The 23,771-nt window shown below is 34.6% G+C and overlaps 2 protein-coding genes across 5 annotated transcripts; both read right to left on the minus strand.

The window, feature by feature from the left end:
- Positions 1 to 2,763: 2,763 nt before the first annotated feature.
- LOC132611263 (RING-H2 finger protein ATL74-like) lies at positions 2,764 to 5,182 on the minus strand. Of its 2 annotated transcripts, none has more exons than XM_060325682.1 (2): positions 3,912 to 5,182; positions 2,764 to 3,103 (listed from the first exon to the last, which is right to left on the minus strand). In XM_060325682.1, the coding sequence occupies exons 1-2, from the start codon at positions 4,485 to 4,487 to the stop codon at positions 2,921 to 2,923; spliced, it is 759 nt and encodes a 252-aa protein (XP_060181665.1). In that variant the 5' UTR covers positions 4,488 to 5,182; the 3' UTR covers positions 2,764 to 2,920. The 2 variants fall into 2 exon arrangements, with proteins under 2 accessions (XP_060181665.1, XP_060181666.1); XM_060325683.1 differs by having other exon boundaries at positions 2,764 to 3,091; positions 3,912 to 5,177.
- Positions 5,183 to 15,243: 10,061 nt separating this feature from the next.
- LOC132611265 (uncharacterized) lies at positions 15,244 to 17,956 on the minus strand. 3 transcript variants are annotated; one of them, XM_060325684.1, is made up of 3 exons: positions 17,406 to 17,923; positions 16,046 to 17,259; positions 15,244 to 15,927 (listed from the first exon to the last, which is right to left on the minus strand). In XM_060325684.1, exons 2-3 carry the CDS (start codon positions 16,753 to 16,755, stop codon positions 15,582 to 15,584), a joined length of 1,056 nt encoding a protein of 351 aa, XP_060181667.1. In that variant the 5' UTR covers positions 16,756 to 17,259; positions 17,406 to 17,923; the 3' UTR covers positions 15,244 to 15,581. The 3 variants fall into 3 exon arrangements, 2 of the variants coding, with proteins under 2 accessions (XP_060181667.1, XP_060181668.1); XM_060325685.1 differs by having other exon boundaries at positions 16,046 to 16,847; positions 16,932 to 17,923; XR_009571522.1 differs by having other exon boundaries at positions 16,728 to 17,956.
- Positions 17,957 to 23,771: the final 5,815 nt, after the last annotated feature.

Genomic DNA, 23,771 nt, shown 5'->3' on the forward strand with positions numbered 1-23,771 from the left:
CATATTTTAAATACCAACATCAAATATATATGAATTATTTAATATCAAGGTGATGAATCTACCGATATTGATTAATATTGTCATGGTTTAGAGAAAGGTCAACTCCACCTAACTGAGAGGATTACCCAAAATAAACATTTGGTACCACTGGCGAGTTTTGTGAATAATTTTCACTGTAAGTTTGATTAAATTGTTGGTTTGGAGAAAGATCAACTCCACCAAACTGCGAGTTTTGTCCAATATTACTCATATCAGGTGTATAACCCCTACAAAGATACAACAAAATGAATATTTACCAATAAATAAAATAAACATGTGCTACTACACAAAAATGGATATTTACCAATTTTCACTGTAAGTTTGATTAAATTGCTGACATAGAGTTTCCAGCGGCACTTGACCACTCAAATTGTCTCTATAAGAACTAAAGTCCCCATAAGTATTACCATGAGTAGGCTGGACTTGAGGGACTTCTTGGGGTATCTTTTCAATATACATTTCAAGAATATTAATGGCGACTGAATCTCTATATTCTTCCGGCGCCCTCAAATAATCCCTCAAAGAGTCATCATCATTGATAGTCTGCACATCATAAAGCACTAAACCTTGTGAAACGGTGTGTGGATATCTACCTATTACAGATAATCCATACTGAGTGGGATTAGTTTTTTTTTTTTTTTTTTTGTGTATGTAATTGATTAATGTTTCATAATTCAAGTTTGTTGGAAACTTTAGATGAGCTTGTGTTTTGATACTATAACGAACAGTATTATTGTCATCAAGTATATTTCCATCCCAAAATAAAGAAATCTTAACTGTTGAAGGAGGAGAAGACATTTTTTATCTGAAGTTTGGCTTTTTTTTTTTAAGAACTTAAAAGACTTAAACTTATGAAATGAATGAGTTTTTACCTCATCCAACATTCATATTAAATAGAAAAACCTTGAACGCAAAAGTGAATATTTAAAAAATATGGGATTAAGCCCTATTGCGCAACAAAACACTGTGCAATAGGGGTAATTCCTTTTGCGCATGAAAACACTGCGCAATAGGATAAAACTCCTGAAATAATGTAGCATTGTGTTGTCAAATCAAGCATGATGTGTCATAAAAAGCGGTCAAATAATACAGCATTGTGTTATCAAATCAAGCATAGTGTTCTAAAATTCATATTTTGCGCATTTAAATATTGCGCAATATAAGTGTGTCATAAAAAACGGTCAAATAATGCAACATTATGTTGTCAAATCAAGCATAGTGTGTCATAAAAAGCGATCAAATAATGCAACATTATGTTGTCAAATCAAGTATAGTGTTCTAAAACTCATATTTTTTGTATTTAAATGCTGCATAATATAAGTGTGTCATAAAAAGCGATCTAATAATGCAGCATAGTGTTGTCAAATCAAGCAAGTCATTCTGAAAACTCATATTTTGCGCATTTAAAAGTTGTGCAGTATAAGTTAAAGTCATATAAAGGGATCAAATAATGCAACATTGTATTGTCAAATCAATGAGTAGCATATAACATGATTGACGAACAACTAGCATTCGCATTATAAAATAAAACACTTAAACATAAAGATAACAAGATTCAAACAAACAAAACTTACTTCGGGGCACTTTACAATCCTTAAAACGACGATCCAAACGTTTAGGTATACTTGATGTAATGGGCCGACATTATTATCCGCAAAAAAAGATATCAAATTCTATATAAAATATTGATATTTCGGAGTTTTGAAACATGACTAATCTTTAGTTAAAGTATGGAAAAAACGTGAATTTGAGAACTTTAAAATTGTACAAAAAAAGATAACCTCTATTGCACACTAATTTATTGCACAATAGGATTTAATTGTAAAAATGCAATTTAATCCTATTGCGAACTAAAATAGTGAGCATAAGGTAGCTTGGTAACTTTTTTTTATGAGTTATTTTGGTTCCAAATCCCACTTTTTGGGTCATTTAAGTTGCGGCTCCTTCTATCAATTTAGCTTTGTGTTGTTCTACCTACGAATGTTTAGGCAGATGAGAAATTTCTAGACTTTCTTGTTTGTTCAACGGTAATCTCGTACGATTTTCACTCATTTTATTGACCGCGAGAGTGCAGTGGTAGAACGCAAATTGAGAGCAAGTACTGCGAAGGGGATCCAATCTTAATCCTAGAATTGACTTCTTCCAACTCAATCATCATTCTACATTGTTCCTTTGCGCACTATGTTTAGCTTTTGCCACAATCTTTTCTACTTGAACCCAATCAAGAAGGAGATAATGGTGATCAATCAAACGTCACAAGGAGGTAGCAAAGAGGGTTGGTTGCCTAAATGTCCAGTTGATACCTTGCTTTGTGAGTTGCAATAACTAGATTTTTTCTACCCCAAGAGATGTGGCCCAATTTGACTAATTAAAGGGGATAAAAGAGCTATATGATGGAAAGTTGCGCAGAGAGATTCTGTTCTTCTACCACATGCTGATGATTCCTTTTGTTCCTTATGGCTAACAAGTAACGATCAATATAGAGATAATGATAAAAAAAAAAAAAACCTGAATTATTATTATTTTTGATAAGTTTCACACTCGAACTATCAATAATTTCTTTTTTGTACTTGAACTATCACCATCTATGTATCAAATCACACTTAGTTGAGTAGATTGTGATAGTTTAGGTAGAAAAAGAGAACTAATAATTGGCATAGGGGTGTTTTAATACATAGATAGTATCACTTCAGACAGGAAAATGGAACAGTTGATAGATGAGTGTGAAACTCGCGAAAAAATAGTAGTTCAGGTATTTTTTGACCATTAACTCATCAATATATGAATGTGCCTTATCAAATCAACCAGAGACTAAAAAAGTTGCGAAGTTCGGGTAACCCAAAGAAGAAGGAAAAAAAACATGATCAAGTAGTCAAACATATTAGTGCCCAAATTTGCAGTTTCTCCAGTGCTGATTGCTGATTAATGAGTAGTGGCAGTGTTGGTGGCAGTTCAAGATCATGATTTGATATTTGGAATGAAGGGCCTTTTGATCTACATGACTAGCTAGCTGCCCATCATAGTAACAAGACATCCATCTTACCATTGACATCTGACAACGCAACTGTAAATTGTTATGAATCATATTTAATCACAAAAGAAAACATGACATGTGAAATACATGTGGAGGAACCTAATGAAGTTGAGCTTCAGACAAAATATATTAAAGGCATTTATTCTTACAAGAACCCAACAGAATGGAGGATAGACTCTGCTTTACTCATCCAAATCACCAAAAAGTCCTCATCTTTTTGGAGCAACATCATGGGATTACCAATTGGCACCCAACAGAAAAAGTTAATACCTTAATTCCATCATTTAGCCTAGAATATGCAAGTTTGGATAAAAGGTTAAGCAATTCGTTGGAAAGACAAGTTCAAAACAAATTAAAAAATTGGAATAAATCAAATGGTTTCCACATACATCTGTTGTGATGCTAACTTAGTTCACAAGGGGGGAGGAAAACAAACTCACCTTTCAATGAAGGATCGCACCAATTGTAAAAACCGGATTTTGGGAAGCTAGCTCATGAAGAGAGAATCGCCCAAGACAATATAAAAAAGACTAACTGTATAATGATAAACTAGCTCATGTGGGATACTCAACATCAATTATAAAAACTGAATTTGGGCCTAAGTTAGCGCCAAAAGCTAGTTCACCAAGACCATATAAAAAAGACTAAAACTAGCTCATGTTGGATATTCAACATCAATTCTTACTAGCTTTGCACACAACTTTGTGCAATTGAAGACTATATAATGAAAAACTGGCTGGTTCTGACTACCTTGCCGAGCAAACAAATCAAAAGTTGTGAAATTCCCTACCTTCTATATTTTCCCTTTAAAACAAAAAGGTACTGCAAATTAACCAACCTCCTCAACAACAGTTGCAGTTGCAGTAGCATTAGCATTAGTACCAGGTTGTCTCAATCCAGTTTCAACATCCCCTGATGTTGTCGTTGTGTTCTGTTCCATCAATGATTGTCGGCATGTTGGACAAGAAGAATGTAAAGCCAACCAAATATCTATACACTTCACATGAAACCCATGGTGACATCTTGGCAAAACTCTCACTTTCTCACCATCCATAAATTCTCCCAGGCAAATAGGACAATCCGTAGCCGGAATATTAACTCCTGATCCATAAACCGTCACTGGAAGTTGCCTCAACGTGCTCTTTTTCAGCCCTGTAACAGCTAAACGTGCAGCCGTGGCATTTTCTGACTCGAAAGCAAATCTCCGGCTGCAACGTAACGCGCATCGTACAATTGAATTTAGGCCAAGTGCACATATTAATGCACAGAGAAGAGCTGCTAATATGATAACCATGTTGGTGTCGAAATTTGCTTCGTTTGAGTAACCATGGTGGGGTTTGCTTACAGTACTGCTTGGCGGGATAACTGGATGGGGATCAAGAAGTACCCTGTAAGGACGATGATAAACCTCCATATTCTTCAAATTCTTAATCTTGGATTTTGCAGATGAATATAACCAATTCTTGGCAAAAATATTTGAATATACTATGATGGGACTACTAATATGCAACAAGACTAGAAATTTGCACTGGACTAATCCAATTTAAGTGTAAATAAAATGAACAAGGAGAGGGAGTAGAGTATTCATCTTTTTCATATGATGAAAATAAACCTCAAGTTCTTGGAAGTACTTGTGAGTTATGAGACTTTATGGTAGTAAATGAAGGACAATATAGAGAACAAGTGGTGGGGGCTTTGTGTTATACCTTTGGCAAAGAAGGGAAGTGATAAATAGAGACTCAAAGTATGATATTTGATTGTCACCTGAATAATTAGGAATTTCCTATTCACAATCAGTTCCTCTTTTTTTTTGGAAAGCAAAAGTAATTAGGTCGGTCCTTAATTAACTGAGACTTTTCTTCCTCGGACTGAGACAAGACAGTATAATTAGACCGGTTCCAAATAGTAATTTCCATACAATGAATATCAATATTGAGACAAATCTTTCTTTTAACTGTTTCCTGTCCTTTCAAAGTGAAGAAGCTGCTTTATACAACTAGAAACAATAGGAGAAGAGGTCTACGGGGTTTTAGATTTACCTGGCATTTTTGTTTTTGGTGTTCTAGTGAGTTCTTGCACAAAATACTACTGTGTACAGATGAGAGGATACAAAATGAACCAGCAGTTATGTCAATATAATGTTAGAAAATGTCTTTTCATATGTTTTAATATCTTTATTACTGAATTATTGACAACATGACTAGTTCTAGAATTTAACTTTTTCTTAAAAAAAGTGGAGAAAAAGCTGTGACTGGGGCAGGGGGGCTGATAATGTGGATTATGGTACCTGATCCTCTCTAATCACCAATATTTGCTTCACACACAAAAACATGTGTTTAAAATGCTTATTCTCAGTTCCAAACCCTAATTTAAAATTGATAATGTCTGCAACTCATTCTTACTTTCTCCATTTCAATCGACATCCCTATTTAGATTCGAAGGTAAACAATCGACTAAAAAAGAGTTTTACCATTTTTACCCAACAAAAGGAAAGATCAAAAGAAAAAAACACTTTTTACTCTCATTTAAATTACTGATGAAGGTCAATCCCCTTTCTAACTATAAAAAATTAAACTAGTCTATAACCAATTCAGTGCCTTGATAGCAATGGAAGAAATTACTTTAATGATACTGCTATCTTAACTTGGTAAATCACAATTCAAAAGTTACAGTGACTTCGAGCTCATATTTACTTTTTGAATGATAAAAGGTACATAACACAATGGAACGAGAAGGGTAATGTGTATTCTACTGGTCGTTGAGACCCCCAAAAAAAAAAAATCATCCTATTCTTATTATTAGTATTCGTACCCGTGCGATGCGCGACAAGTATCAAATGAAACAATCATCCAAAATAATAATCTTATTTGTTTATGCCTATTAAATCTGATCGTTTTAATAAAATTAGTATTAGTATCTGCGCGATGCGCTAGGGTATTATTACTTTTACATTGAAATGTTTTTTATATAATACTCCTTATTCGTTTATATTCTACAATGAATTTTTTTATTTATATATTCTTTTATTTCTTATTTATCGTTGTTGCATTATATATTATTGGGTATTGTTACTTTGCCAAATAACTTTATATTAGCTTATCATTTGACTTATGTTATTATTCATTACTTCACTTTTATTAATTAGAGATAAATATGATTTTGCTTACTCATGAAATTTTATTTGTTTGTACAATTTTAATTCTATTATTTAAATTTGTCAATAATAACAATAGTGAGTATTTTTACTTTGTTTTATATATGGACCAAATTAAATCAAAGAATAAATATCTTTGCTTTTTCTTTAATCCTCCTATTTTTACGTTATTTTTTTATAATATCATATTTTAGTTAGTTTTTACATTTAATATAAACTTAAGTTGTCTTACAATTTTATCATGAAATCTATCAATGTTTTAATAATTACTCGTTTGGTGGTATATGCACTAAGTAATTGTTGAAATTTCCTACTTGAGAAACTTAATTATATTTTTTTTATATTTTATTATTATATTACTTGAAACTTTTATTATTTAACTTCAGTAATATTTATCATCATCATAATATTATTAAGTTTATTATTGAAAGTATTTAGGGGTAATTTCAAAGATTCTCCTATGACCTCATAACACTAACTTTCCGTGTATTTTACGATATTACGTCTATCACCTTATTTGAATTTGTTTGTAATGAATCTTTTAATTTATTTATTATTAATATAAAAATCATAGTCTAACTAATTCTCCTTCTAATGCAGTTTTTATTTAATTAATAAAGATAGTGAAAGCCAAAACCAAATCCTCAATAGATTGAAAACAATAATTGCACCATTGTCTGTTGTAAATTTACTATTCCTATAAGCTATCCATTATCAACTATCACTAATTCCTAAAAATTACAATACCACCTAAGCGTTATAAAAATGTTATGGTCTGTGGCATTAGTTTTCCTGCAAATAAAAAGCATCTCTATAATCCGAACACCCTTTGTTCATATAAACGCTAATAATGCACCCCTTGGTGAGAGTTGACATTTCTTCCGCAAAATTTCCACGTCAAGCGTCAATGGTTAGTTAATACATTTCACCCCATAATCGTTTTTTAGATATGTGGATATGGTGAAGAACTATAGATTTTCATACGATATATTCAAAAATAAATTATACGATATCCCAAAAATTTCAAAAATGCTAATTTCATACGATACATTTAAAAAGTAAATTATAAATTATCATCTAGTTAGGTTTGTCCTAATACATTCTACAACTAAAAGAAAACTAATCCCTAAAAATAAATATAACACATTGCAAGCTAAGAAAAGAAACATACTATTTTAGAAAAATGACTTGCATAAGCAGCATAACTGGTAGAATGGACTATGAAAAAATTCGGTGCTAATCAATGAAGTAGCAAGAAAAACAGTTATATAAAAGACTGTGAAGAAAATGCTTGAAATATGTCAATGAATAATAAATATATTTTTCTATTGAAACAAAAGAGTTATTAAGTTTACCAATTTCTCAATCTTCTTTTCTTTTGCTAATCCATCTAAAGTTCCTTTCAAAACTGGATTAAATAGATAATAACAACACATAAAATGAACCAAAAGACCATAATACTATGTACATTAGTTTTGATAAATAATAATCTTAAAAAAATAAATAAAAGTTAGCAATGAAATAGCGCCGAGTCGACTAATTAAATTCTCAATAAGAAAGTGATTTTCTTATTTACGTAGTCAAGTGTATTCATTTTCTATCAAAACACAACCGAACAATAAATAATTACATTAAAAAATACCACCTATTTGAGTGTAGGCCTAAGTATAGTTGGCAGAAAAAGAAAAAAAAAACGATTTTATCCTTGCCTTTTACCCTTTCCTTACGTTTTGCTTCTCTTTTTTTCTTTCTATACTTTTGCCTTTTACTTTCAACATAAATATTTTTGATACATTTTATTGAAGTTTCCTACATGAGAGATTTACTATATTTTATTTAATCTTTGCTTGAAATTTTTTTCATGATGCTTTATCTTTTATATTTTTGTAAAAACGTGGAAATAACCTATAAATAATGAGGCAATAATTAGAATTTTCAATATTTTGGTTGAAATGTGGGAATAGTTGTAATTTCCTTATGTGGCAATAATCTTAATTAATGCCAAATTGATGAGAAACCTGCCCATCGATTATTTTATATCACTAAATATTTTTTCAAAACACAAAATATGTTAAAGTCCTAAAATTACTCCCTATGAGTATGAGATCATGTTTCAAGACTAACCGACTGAAATAGGTTAGCGTATGTTAATTTGAGCTTTTAATTTATTTATTTTTGTCCATAATCACTCCCTTTCAACGTGGGATTTTGTTATTTCAAAATTTAACATCTTTAATTTATTTTTATATTTATTAATTCAAAAGAATGGAGCGTGTAAATTTTTTCATCGAATTTTACATTTTGTACAGGTTTGATAATTGATGCAATGTGAAAGTCAAACCACTTTGCAACCCCAAAAGATGCACAATTAATCAAATCCTAAATTTTAGAAGATACGTATTTTCAAGGAAACTTTAATGGTAGAGATTTTTCATTTAATAATTAGTAGTATGCATATTACAATTTTTATGGAAAAGGTCTGTCCGAGTACGTTTTTTTACTGCATTAAAAAGACCTAGAAAGTCAAAGTAGTATACCTTTAGTAAATTTCAGTAATTCTAATCACTCCCTTTGAATGTGGGAATTTTTTCATTTCTCCAATAAAATTCACCAAAATAGATAAGTACATATTAGCTTTAAATAAGATCAATTAACTTTTTTAAAAAAAAATTAATGAAAATATAATTTATTATCAAGTGACTTGTTCATATTATATTACTTGACTTAATATCAAGCTTTTTATTAAATATAGACTTCAACTCTTATTCTATTCTAGTTTGGCCTTTAATTGAATGAATTAATAAGCAATTTTTAATTGTCCAAGTAAATCCACAAACCTTTCATTTGTCTTGCTTGTTAGGCTGCTAGCGTTACAAAGTAGGACACCCTCTTGTTGTTTTGAGCACATATCAATGGGCTTTGATGTTTATCTTCTTAAAAACTTTGACAGGGACATTTAGAATATCTTAGATGAGAAAATATTAACGTGGAGCAATTGGCAATTGCTTGTTCTCTTGTGCAGCTCCAAGGTTTTTTTTCCCCCGTTTAACCATCCAGTATTAAAAATTTATTGGTTAATTAATTTAAATTCACGTAAATAGATTCAGTTAAGGACTAAAGCACCTTTTATCCTTCATCACAACATTTTCTTCCATTCAAAATTTCTATTTAAAGACAAAACAATTTCAACCATTCTACAGACTTTTCAGAAATAACTTCAAGAAATTACGTGTGAATAAGAGCCTTTGGATGGGCTTATGCTTATAAGTTGTTTGCAGCTTATAAGTTAAAAAAAATAAGTTGGGGTAGTCTAACTTATTTTTTTTTTGGCTTATAAGCTATTTTCAGTTTATAAGCTGTTTTAGATAAGCTAAGTCAAATGAATCCAATTATATTTTTGAGCTTATTTTAAGCACAAAATGACTTTAAACTGGTCAGTCAAACACTCAAAAAAACTGAAAACAGCTTATAAGCAACTTATAAGCGAATCCAAACGGGCTCTGTGGTTTCATGAATTCCCAGTAGCTTAGGTAACTAAACAATGGCCACACAAATAGCAAAGATAGGTCCACACTCCACATGATGGATTCATATATAGATGCAAGACAGGTGTCCATGTTCCCTAATTACTCTTGTCTCATTTAAGTTCCAGCACCATCATGTCACATCTCCCTCGCACCAACTTTGTGTACATAGGCATTTATTAGACTTTCATAAATCTCTAGTCTCACAAAACTATCATTATTGTTAAAAAAGAAAATTACTAATATAACCTTACTATCATACCCAACAGCACTGAGTAAAAACATAATTATTTAGACTTGCTTCCGGTTAGTCAAATACAATCATATGCAGTGTCTCTTAAGAGAAGTGTAAAGGTAATTTTTTAAGATTATTTTATAACAAGATTTTATCATTATCATCAATCTTTGTGAACAGAACTTGTCGCCTTATTGAAAAAAGGAGTTTGTCACATGCTGCAGAAAGCAGTCTAACAATCGACGAGCAATTTGTATTTTCCGATGTATTATCAGAATTCTAAAACAACGTAACATTAGTATTATTGGGGGATGCACCTTGGGAACATGAAACAGAAAACGGGAGGGAAACATAGGAGACGGTATTTTTGCCTAACCACTTATTTTAATGCTAATATAAAGTAGATTATAAGGATAATTAAAAGGAATGGAATAGTGACTACGTCATTCTAATCATATAATTACATAAAGAAAGAAACAATAAAAATGAAAATTTCAACCATAATACAACAAGATTTGATCATAATCACGTGATTAAAAGAATTATTATTATTCAAATAGCGCGATAGCATTAGAACTTTATGTAGTTATATATGAAATGGTTGTGATAATAAACAAGCATATATACCTGAAAGGGAAATATTCAAAATCGCACGAATGAATTAGAAATTGTACAGTTAATTAATTTTTTGCCCTAGATTAAGGACATTTTTTCCGGTTCATACTCTTCATAATTAAAGCAAAACTGAAGTTGTTTTTTTTTGCATAAAATCGTTGGCAATTACAAAATCGTCTTCCTTTACCATAAATGACAATATTCTTCTCGGTAGATATATCGAAGTCCTTCCCATATTCCCTATTTTTTCTATGTAAAGCTATATTTCTAGCCAAAATATGGCCAAATCTCAACCAACTATTAAAAGAACTCAAATCCACATCATTTGAACCTTGTTTCAATGTGACGCAAATGGTGTCCAAATTGCTACTAATGCTACTCTAGATCAACAACAATCATTAGTAGATCGAGTTTCCATATATATATTTTCTAGATGAAAAGAATTCAGATGTACAATATATATAGAGAGATTATTTTTCGTGAACATTACATAAACATAGAGACAATATTCATTAGTATAATTGTTATGTCCACTTCAGTATCCTTTACTTTTCAAAGAGGTGAAGTATATATGTTGGTATAAGGGATACATAAACAACGTAAATCATACAACGCACATCAATAAATAAAGTCGAAAGTTTTGCCCAAACACTTCATATAAGTGCCTAGTCATGATAGATAATTGGAGCGGCAAAGAAAACATAATCAAGAACATAATCTATATAATAATACACTAATACTAGATGAGGTACTACCATGCATATAAAACATATTTATACCTTATATTGTAAAATTAATATATGTAATATTTTAGCTAAGATAGTTAAATTAATCCTCCCTGCAGGTTTAAAGATAATCGATCTTTTGAACTTCAAGTATTACATCAATGTTCATTGTTTCAGGGACACTTAATTTTGAACCTAAACATGTACTCCCTCCGTCCCATAATAAGTGTCACTTTAGCAAAAAAATTTATCCTATAATAAGTGTCACGTTAGGAAATCAAGACATAAATTGATTAGCTTTTTTCAGTTCTATCCTTAGACAATAAAGTGACATTTAAATGATGATTGGAAAAGCCACATAGTAACTTGATATTGTTGGATTCCCAATGTCAAAAGGTTTACTTCTTGTTATGCTCTAATCAAAAGGTAAAAGTAATTTATTTTTATTATATAGGGATAATTTGATAAACTTCACATTGCATTATTGGTTTCTTAATATGCGTGTTTTTGGTTAAGGTGACGCTTATTATGGTACGGAGGAAGTATAACTCAAACGATATTTTTCAAAATACACATATGTGCTTCATTATTCTTTGCAAAAACTAAATTTAATGATAAAGCGGGAAAAATGAAAAAATTAATGGGGAAATTTCAATAATGTTCAATCCAGCATACAAAATTACATTTGTGTAACCATATTTTTAAATTACACCTGCATAGCCACTTTTTTACGATATGCAACATTATACAACAATATACACCTACCGTAGACAACGTATCAACCTTATATAAGAGTGTATAATAATGTATAAGAGGTGTTTATGCACACTTTACACTAGTATACAATATTATACAAATTTATACAAGAGGTTTATACATAATGTATAATAGGCGTTTATACATAATGTATAATAGACGTTTATACATAAGAGGGATTTATACATAATGTATAATAGGTGTTTATATAGTTGTTCTCTTTCTCATCATTGTAATAGTGTAATCTAAATTCTATAAGTACAAAGTTTCACCTTAAGCGTTGTTAGGACATTTTAATACATTTATTATAAGTTGGGCATCACCAGCAATGAAAACAAAGCCGCATAGCGACAGCAACAAAAAACACGAAGCCGCGGAGCAACAACAAAGCTCTAAATGTTGGCTAGCTCCGGTAAATAAATAAACATGAGCTAATTTGGGTAAATATTTTTTTTAAATGGTCAGACAGTGTTATAAAACACACGTGCTTCTGTATGTACCAAGTAATGAGAACAAATTATAAATAGAGTAGTATTTAAGTTTAAAAAACAAAAAGACCAAACATATCTATACGTCCTCCTAATTAAGAATCTAGCTAATCATTCCATCCACTTAGAAAGTGCCCATCAATACATGCCTAACCCCACCGCTAGGATTCATTCCTCACTAATTACTTTCAAAATAAAATTCTTTTGTCGTTATGCAATGTAATTTCAAGATGTATTAATCAATTACATGTTAAATTGATAGAGTTTCATTTTTCCTTTATTTTTTGTTTTTTCAATCACATCAACAGAGGGGAAGGGAGGAGAAACTGAAAGGGAATTCTACGTTGTGGTGTTTGAGCCTTCAACTTAGCCGTAGAAACAAAAATGAGCTTACAAATAAGCTAGAGTTTAATTTTTCTTTGGATAATGTGATTGATCTAAATTAATTTATCGGCTTTTGGTATTTCAATTTCTATGATCTAACTTCTACTGTTTAATATTACTACTAAGGCTTTTTTCAATTGGAAGGCTTTCGGCTCTCGTTAATTATCATAGATTTGTAGGATACTTAATATGATAATTCAAGATCAAACATGATAATAGGACACAAAATTATAAGAAATTAGTAGGATAGAACGGTATACCTATTTGAGCCATAACGGACTAGGTCTTCCGCCCTATTACCCTTTTCGTTAAGGCGACGTCAATATAACAACAACCTCACACCTTTAGTATCTCTAAAGTGATAATACAGAAAAGCCTAAAAGTGTCTATATATATAAGATTAGAGGAGGGGACATAGGTGCAATATTGAAATCTTAATAGGCCCACCAATTATGAATTGAATTAAGCGTACACTCACCGCCTTACTAGACCTACTAAGCACATAAAGTGCACGTCTCAATACCAATTGTTACATTATAATTGGGCACACGTTTATGGACTACAATACAAGCTGAAATATTTAACATTTAAAGAAAATGGTTTAAATAATGTAAGCCTATTTTCTAACAAGATTTTCTCTCACTCGTCAAATTCCCTATCTTATTTCCACGATAGTTTTCAGTTGGAATTTTTTTTAATCTTTATATATTAATTGTGGCGCTACTACAATTGAATGTTTCGTGCATATTTGCAATTGTACAAAAATAAAGTTTTGTTTATGGCTCTTCCATATCCTCCTTTCAATGTTCACATTTGACATCATTCTGTCCATATTATATGCCTTTAAAATTTTGCAAATTACGTAAAATAAAAATTTAATAGTTTTGATAGTAAGGTTGTCTAGACTACATGTATTAATCTTTTAATCTCTTGCTTAATTAACAGTCTACTTGGAACTAAATATGTATTTGGAAACATAAAATAACTTTCTCTATTTTTCTAAAATGACAATGATTTTAATATAAATTCAATCTGTCAAAATGACTAATAGATACTCCCTCCGTCTCAAAAAAATTGTTTTAGTTTGACTTGACACAGAGTTTAAAAAATAAAGGAAGACTTTTAAAATGTGTGGTCCAAAACAAGCCTTAGATATTTGTGTGGCTATAAATCATCTCATAAAGTTAAGTTGTTTCTAAATATAAAAAGGTGTCAATCTTTTTGGGACAAACTAAAAAGAAAAGGAAGACAATCTTTTTGGGACGGAGGTAGTACTAATTACTAGAGTTTTTTGCATTTTGCATCCTAAATGTATGTTCTCTTTTGTGGTTTACAGCCTATTTTATTATTTTTAATGCTTTACGTCCTAATCTCTTTATTTCTTTGCGAAACAATACAAACAAGCTAAAACGGGAAAAATACAAATAAGAGGGAAAAAAAAAAAGAGATCTCGTCTCGACTCATTGCCCAGGCCTAGGTGCAAATATGAAAGAAGTCAAATAAAAATAGGAAGATTTTTCGCTTCTCTTAGTGAAAATATAATTATTCCTCAAAGCCATCACCTAGAGTAGGAAATAGGGTTGAAATTGAAGAGGTTAAAATGGATTGAACTACAAATTGGGCTCTCCCCCCCCCCCCCCCCCCCCCCCCGGCCGCCCTCCCCCAACAAAATTTACTTTGAACTAAAATAAGTTAAAAAGCTAATTGGGTCATGACCCTCAATTTGACCCCTTTATCTAAACATTATTAGCGCAATGCTACAATTCATGACCAATGACAATCAACCCGTAAAATTGGGCCAGTTTTTGTACTAGCTTTTCATCTAGGAGCAGCTCCTTCTAGAGTAAAATGATATAGACTTTATAGTTAAACGGGACCAACTTCATAAATTTATAACTCATTTTAATAGTAAATAATCTGGCATATAGAATGCAGTCAATTTTTCTAACTTGTGTCAACCATATTGGCTATTTTCATGTTTCTAAGTTTAACCAATATAATCGGTGCAAGGTGGATGGTTTAATTAATCACGTCAAAATTATAATAACTTTGGGTTTAACATTTTCTTCTCGGGTAGGTTAAATGGATATAAGGGGTATTATCTTAAAATTATTTTTTAATATGATATGGCATGCAAAATACGTAATTTTTATTTTCTGATGCAAAATAATTGAGTGACTTTATTATTCTCAAAAAAAAAAAAAAAAAAAACTTTGATAGGTTATATTTATAAAATAGGTAACAGAAAAACAAGAAAATAGGGCTCTGGTAACAAAAACAAGAGAATGAAATCAAATTAAATTTTCTTTGTAAGAAGTAACATAAGATATTTCAGTATGCCAACAATAAGCATATTAGGATAGTGTATGTAACAAACTGGGAAAAACCATTTCACACACAAGGAAACTAAGTTGTAGTACTGCAATCACTAAACAAAATTACAAGGAAATAGCAATGGAAATGACATAGAAGAACTGATAAGAAGAAGGAGATGAGAATTAGACTCAGAGAACAGGGGATGAAAGACGTAGACTTTGCCGAAGCATCACAATACGCATAACTGCTCTTCTAACTCCTCGTCCTTTTTTTAACTAGTTGCTAAATGGGCCTAGATCCCAAATCAGCTTTTATGAAAGCCTTTTGACCTTATTATTTCTTCTTAGCCCAATAACTGCTAGTGTGGGTTGGGGATGATTCATAACAATACTCCTGTCCCTAATAAGAACCTTGTCTTCAAGGTTCAGGTCAAGAAATCTCGCCAACAAAGGCATCGATAATCTCGGTGTAGTTACATTGACTTCAAGATGCGCGAAGTGCACTTGATGACAAGCACCTGCAATTTCCCCGTGAGCAAAATCAAGAGCGTCATACCAAGCTCTGTCCATTGCGCCAACATAGTTTACTTCACGTTGGGCATGACTGTGATAATAAAATCCTTGTAGGTTCTCTAAGTTTTCCATAGGCCACAAAATCCTGGAATAAACATCATAATACAAATTGATTCAATAATATCATAGACATGATTAAGCTCCATAACAACTTCATAATTTGCATGATACTGAATCACACTCTGGCTTAACATTAAAAGAACCTTGTCTTGATAAAGAACCATGGTTGTCTAGGATCCCACACTCTACTCATAAAGTTTGCATACACAGTTAAGAAATGCTTGCCACTATAGCCCAGCAATAGTAGTTCCTCCACGTTTTCTATAAAACCTGTTAGAGCCATGATCTCTAAACATATTCCTGGATCCCATATAGTTGGTTCTTGTTTAACCAGAGCTTTAGCATGTTTCCAGTAGCTTAAATTAACTGGAGGAGCATGAGCATTCACCAAAAGGTTGTGCTGTTTAATGCCTCTATGACATATTCCGACAGTACGACAATTGTAGGATAATGACCTAAAAAACTGAAATGTGTAAGGCTTCACAAGTAAGAGAGTAAGTACAGATGTCTCAGGTTGCAATTCAGGAACTTGGAGGAGCCCATGAGGGGTTACAATGAACGGATTCTCACTGGGATCAAATGGAAATTGATTCAAAATACATTGATCATTGGACATTGTATCGATTTGATGGACTAAAATACTAGTGATCACCTTGAAATCATCCACAACAACAATTGAATAATATCTTGCAGCGTCAAGAAACGTGGTAAGCAAACTAGAACTAGGATCAAATGGAAAGTCTAATCCAAATTGATCAGGTGGAAATCGATACAAGGATAATGGAAGTTTAGCATGATTGAAGTCACTTAGGTAAGCAAATATACCTATACCGCAACTGCAAGTTGACAACATACAAGGAAGTGCGAGCAATGTTCATCAAACTTGACAAGGTTACTAAAATCACACTTAACTTGGAAAATTGTGTGAAACATTTCATCAAACACCTGCAGTTCAGGATTGACTAAATCATCCTTCATTGAATCTACAACTTCCATGTTAAGTTCCCAATTGAGTATTTAAGCGAATACCTTGCAGGTGTAGAAACCTGAGACCTCGTCTATGGTTCCATCGTTCAAATCAGATGGAAGGGTAGATAAAAGAACCTGTGTATGCGTTTGGTCATCACTTGCCTGAAGCGAGGGTTGAAAGCACTCATAAAAAATGTCTGAATCTGAGGTCACTGGATCTTCAAAAATAAGAGCGGATTCATCAAAGGCAAGTCAGAATCCCTCTTATCATCCTATGAGTCCACATATTGAAGCATCGGATCAGCAACGACTGACGGGGAGCAGCGCACAATGCATGTTGGACCTTGTCGAGTTTGCGTAGCATAGCAGAGTAGTTCTCGTCCAACTTCTGCATTAGATCAAGGGAAATGTTGACGTGGTTATGGATCAACTTAGAGTCATTCCAAAAATGCAATACCAATTTCTTGGTAAAATGCTTCCAATCAAAAAATTGTTTATTGTGATATAACCATTGGAACTAGTCTAAAGCAGCACCTTCGAGATAGAAGGAAGCAAGAGGTAGCCAGTCCTTTTCTGAGAAGCCAAGGTAGGTGAATATTGTTCCGCCCTAAGAATCCACCCTTTTGGGTCACCACTACTAAAACTTTTTAGTATCCCCTAAACCATTGGAGTACGATCGATGAAAGCATCAATGTAACAAACCCAATTCGTCAATGTATATATTAATAAGATCTAGAACACGATTGTACACTAGAATGGTAACTCTTACACTTGAAACTAATGAATTATAATGAAAAATACTAAAATAATAAGTATAAGGATAGAGATAAGAATGGGACATGAGAAGCTTAGACTCTAAGAAAGGAGATGAGAGGAAAACATTTCTTCACAATATGTATAACTGCTCTTCTAACTCCTCGTCCTTTTTTTAACTACTTGTTAAGTAGGCCAGGATCCCAAATTAGCCTTTGTGAAAACCTTTTGACCCTATTGCTTCTTCTTGGCCTGATAGCCGTTAGTGTGGGTTGGGGATGATTCATAACGATGTATGACAAAAAAAAGTTGTTTAAAACTTTTCAAATCAATAAACAAACTCATTTCTCTTTCAATCTCATATATATTCAGTGAAAATACAAATAAGAGATAAGGGTTGTCCCATCTTTGTGCACATGTAATCGGGTTAGAGAGCGGGCTGAATTGGTTATAGAAATTGCGAATTTTTGCACGGTTTACTGATACGCTCAAATTACACCTATTAATGGCGTAAAGCGGACGTTGTCAAATATAGTAACCCAAACAAGGTTGGGGTCGAATCTCACAGAGAATATGGAGAGAAAAGGGTACTAATTGTATGTGATACTAGTCTTTAAAGGCTTTTATCCTATTCCGAATAGTTTGAAATATTTGTTGAGTAATGTAATTGAATACTTTGACTTGAATTGTACTTAATGCGAGAGAGAGACTAAGGTTGTGTTCCCCATTTTGATTAGATATTATGCTTCAGGTTTCAATGTGATATACTTCTAATGGTTGTTCTAAGAGTATGCACTTAATCTCTTAAGGACTTCCTAATGTTTTCCAACAGTTAGGCCCTATTTCCAATTTATGATATTTCCAAATGTAAAAGAGTTGAAATCGAAGAGCGACCAATAATGCCAATTTAGACTTGTTCTTATCCCTAAGTTAGTCTATTAAACGAGGGTTAACGCCCCGAGTCATTGTTATTCAATCTTACATATACTGACTCTCTTTCCTAAGAAAAGTGAGTATAATGACTTAGGCTAATGCTTGCAATCATTACTCAACGCTAATGCACAAAGATAGAATAAATATCAACAACCATTATGCGTATATCAATAGTAGAAACACATTCACATAATACCCATCATGGGATCCACAACCTTAGAATTAAAATTAGCTACTCATCATTTTGGTTAACAAAGAAAGCTTAAAAGTTAACATAATATACTTACGATACTAATACAATATGGAATGAAAGTGAAGTTGGTGCTTTAAATGCTCCAAGCACTTCAAATATTCAAGACTTAAGTTAATGCTCCAAAGAAAATCAGAATTATGAATTAAAACCCTAACTTTAAGTATTTATAGGGCCAAAAATCGCGCCAAGTTTCTGGATAAAAATACCCTTACGCGGCATCGTTACGGACCGTAACACAAGTTACGGTCCGTCCTTCGGTTTCGTCCTTTGTCAGCTTGATGTCACGGCTTCTTGCGACGGACCGTAACACAGGTTACGGTCCGTATCTTCCAGCGGATCATGGCTTCAGTCTTCGGTGGCCAATGCGTTACGCCATGACGTTATGCCCCGTAACCTAAGTTACGGACCGTCCTTCTGGGCGTAACCTGTGACACTACTTAGGCAACTTTCTGGAAATTTTCCTCAGCTTACAGTACACGTTACGGCCCGTAACATGAGTTACGGACCGTCCTTTATAGCAGCACGTATCCTCTCTGGTACGGATCACGTTACGGCCCGTAACATGAGTTACGAACCGTCCTTTTGCTCCAAGTTGTCCGTTTTTTAGCATTTCTTATCATTTCCGTTCCTTAGTCAACCAACCCTACAAACACCAAAATAACATAAGAAACGATGTAAAAACACTTAAAAACAAGCAACACTTCTAGTGGCAAAGGCATAAAATGTGCCAAAATTCACGGCACATTAACACCCCCAACTTAGGCTTTTTGTTTGTCCTCAAGCAACTACAACAAGACTCACTACTAACACACTACATCTAGCAAAATAAGAATGACTACGGTGGTTTTTGCATGTGTTTCTAATACAGACTCTTCAATCCAAGAAAAAAATTGAGCTCTTATCCACATCCTATTTGTGACACAAGACGCACATTTCAGAACAATTGCAATTCACTATGCAACCTCAATTAATGACACAATCATAGTATGAGAGTCTCTATGCACATGAATTTCAACTTCCGGAAAGCCAGTTACTTCGCAATCTACAATCCTTACGCCCTCACATAGACCAAAGAATGTCCCAACACACATTTACAAAATAAATGAGACAGAAGACTAAAGAGACAGAAGGACACTCACACTCACAAAGAAATTTGCATACCATACGTGCACATATCATAGGCTTGCCTTTATTTTCCATGCCTTCAACTTTGAACAGTTCGACTGTGATCACATTAGGACTTTTGAGGCTTGTAACATTGGCTTAGGGACGGATAGGATGAATTTTTGGATAGTGGTGACTCACCCTCCTTGACACTTCATTTTGACTTCATTTTTTTTTTTAATTCTGACCCTACAGCTTCAGCGTGGATTTATTTAGAACTTATATATCTATATGCATGTATATATCTATATATACACACATTTTTATCTATATGCATGTATATATCTATATATATACATTTTTTTTTATTTTTTTTATTTCTTATATCCACACTGAATCATGCCCCGCAATACTCACGATCACCCCCAACAGGCCTTTGGCCTCATTATCCGCATCTTTCGCTTATCACCCCCAACTTAGACTTTTAGCCTCATTTGTCATTCTTTAGTGTCAAGGAGGGACTTGGTGCCAAATGGGTTTATTCATAGAAGGGAAGGAGGTTAGTTCACGGCTAATCAAAGAAAAAGTCTATAGGCTTAAAATGGGAGACTAGGGATCATTTTCTGTACGGGCTAGGCTCATTTAAGATAAACAGGCTTTGGAATCAATACAAAGAAAGCCTAAGATCACTTCGCAATCAAACTCTCCTTAGAATTCACGCACGACCAACCGGGCAAGTTCTAGATTACAAACATCATATACAAATAGAAACTAAGAACTCACAGCACAATGGCATAAGGATTGTTTAAATACTCTGACTTCACTTCCGTTTGAAGATTTCACACCCATGGACACCCTTTATTTGCAATGTCATTAAAAGAACCATACATGTCAATATCAACAACCCATTCTTGATGTACATCACAAATTATTTTTCAGAGGGATATCATTGACTTGTAAAAACAATTTTATACATGCTAGAAAACACGGACCACCACCACTTAAGTCATCATTACTTTACTCTTAACTAAACATCCTAAACATTCCAGGTTCAATATAAAAATAACATTCTTCGGGAAAAGAACACATGGCAAAGAACAGCCGAAGAGAGTCCTAAACACATACTTAATATTATAATTGAAAACAATACTAACAAAAGCAAAAACAATACCAACAAAAACAAAAACAATAACAAACAATATCTGATATACCAAAACAATACCAACAATACCAGCAATTACCCTACACCCCCCAACTTAGAAACATGCATTGCCCTCAAGACATCTATATAGTCCATCAATAGAATGGAGGGCCTCCCTGGAGCGCACTAGGCGCTTAGATCTGCTGCAGCATCATGAGGTTTGGTAACCTCGGAGGTAGGAGCAATGGTGGTATCAGGCTAGCCAACGCTAGAAGTCCCAGGCTCAGTGGGTGGAGTAGAAATATGGTGAGCCGGCTCAATGGGATGGGCTGAGCTAGAAGTCGCTCCAGTGGTGTCAGAACCCAGCCGGGACTCCTGTCGGATCTTCTTCAATGTTCGCCGCTCCTCCTCCTCATTCTGTGGGCGCAAAGCATCAAATGGATCAAGACTCTTGAGAATGGGATCGAGGTTTTCATCATCTGGCGTGGCTCTCGTGCGCTTCCCTTTAGCCAAAGAGTGGGTATCCTCTTCCAACTCTTCGTGTTGCTCCTCATCAACCGTGTCCTCGATCTCATCATCCCCAAGTAGACTCTGAACCGGCTGGTATAATCTTTGTACCAACTCTGTGTGTACTTTTGGAATCTGGTCCGTCACAACACCCACTTCCTGTGCCTTCAATTTCTGCACATCATCCTTTAGTGTCCGCAACTCACTCCGAACAGTGCCCAATTCCACAGCGGGGTGTGTCCTAGTCAGCTCAGTCATCCTGTTCTCAATACCATCTATCCGAGAGTGGATCTGTAGGTGGTCATCAGCCATCTGTTCTTTTATCGGCCTCAACGCTGCATCAATAGCCCTTTTAATTTCAGCTCGGTCATAAGCTGCTTGACCTGCCTATCTGTTCTAACTGCTTGCATGACCACTGCCCCAAAATTCTCCCGGTTGAAAATCATTTTTCTCACAAGTTCGGGTGGGACTCCCGGTATGGGCTGAGTCGGTGTTGGGCTCGCTCCAATGAAAGAGGTAGGACCACCCGAAGTAGGTGGAGCTGGAGCTGGCATGAGCTGTGTAGCATGGTCAGCCTGTGGGGCCTCAAAATCTGTGGGCGGACCCGCAGCAGTGTCCTCAGCACTCATGATAGCCAAGGGTAAAACATCTGATCCCGTTGGCCCCTCCGGCACATCAGAAGACGAGGCAGATGGCATTGTACCTTGGCTCAACATATCATCTCTCCCCTTTGTGATGTCATAGATACTCCTGGCGATCACACTGTGGTCGATAAAGGGGAGGGGTTCTGGTCCCTCGCGCAAGAATAAGAACGTGAGCAAACATAGATGAATGAGGGAAGTGGCTGGTTGGGTGGCCCTCTCCCTGAGATCTGCTGCTACCAGTCTTCCGAAGTTGATTTTATACCTCGACATAAGGGCAACCACAAGAACAGCTCTGTCCAGATTTAAATAATTATCTGCCTGGGTAGGATGGATGCGGAACAGAACAATCTGCCACCAAAACTTTGCCTCAGGTGTGAGGGTGTTTTTCCAAATCCGCATAGCTGCTGTCAACTTTGGCACTATTTCCCATTCGGGATTTGCTGACCGTGAAATCACTGAGGCCACCCATTTTCTGACTGAGATTGTATCTTTCTGTTCAATTTTATAGACAAACTCCCCTTCTTCCGCCGCTGTAGGCGCAATATAATCCTCCCCGAATAGTACTGTATTGATGGCCGTCGGAGAAACATCAATCTTCTTTTTGCGCACTACTACTTCATTCATGGCCGGCACTTGAGTTGCGCGCTGCCCTTTTTTCTGTGCTTTGAATACAGCAGCCCCATAAGAAGCGTAAAATTCCTGAACAAGAGCCGGGATGTAGGACCCCACAGGGTTTTTCAAAAACTCTAACTTGTGGAAGCGGAGAGTGTCACGGATTCCCGGATATCCATCGAGACCATCAAAGCTGACGTTCCTTTCCTAAAAACTACTTCTCTTTGGGCCCTGACCCTCATGCTTTGCTAGCTCACACCCTTTGTTGTACAGTTCATCAGATCCCTCCACAGAAAATCGGAGGTCCTGCTCATACATAGCCCTCATCCGGATGTCAGTCTCTCTCCGTTCCTGTTTGTGCTTTTTTTTGCTCTCTTCCGCAGTAGGCTGTCTAATGGGTGGTTGAGGTCAGTATGGTGGTGTGACAGCCTGCTTGGGTTCACTATGGCTAGACGAATTAGACGAACTCTCCTCATCAGACGAGGAGGAACTTTCGGATGGTGAGGCTGGCCTGCTAGGTGCAGCGGGTTTCTTTGTAGCCCTTGTTTCTTTGATTTGATCTTCATCGCGCAACCGAGAGGTTACTTTGCCTGCACCACGACCTTTTCCTTTGCCTGCAACCTTGGGTGCAACCTTCTTTCCTTGCCTTGGGTTACCCATACCTGTGGAAGGCAAAGTTAGCTATGATACACGAGAAGCTTTTCAATTATACAACTTATTGGTTTAAGTTGAGGACTTCAATTAGCTCATGCATCGTAACACGGTCGACGGACCGTCGATGGTGTTACGGACCGTATCTCCAACCGTAACTCAATTTGTTCATTTATAACACAGGAAACGTAACACGTTCGACGGACCGTCATACGTGTTACGGTCCATAAAATTTTACCATAACATGACCCAAATTTCCAGAAAGTTTTCTGGAAATCATCGGTGTTACGGTATGATGTTAC

This window comes from Lycium barbarum, chromosome 9, assembly GCF_019175385.1.
Source record: "Lycium barbarum isolate Lr01 chromosome 9, ASM1917538v2, whole genome shotgun sequence".
Classification (NCBI taxonomy): domain Eukaryota; kingdom Viridiplantae; phylum Streptophyta; class Magnoliopsida; order Solanales; family Solanaceae; genus Lycium; species Lycium barbarum.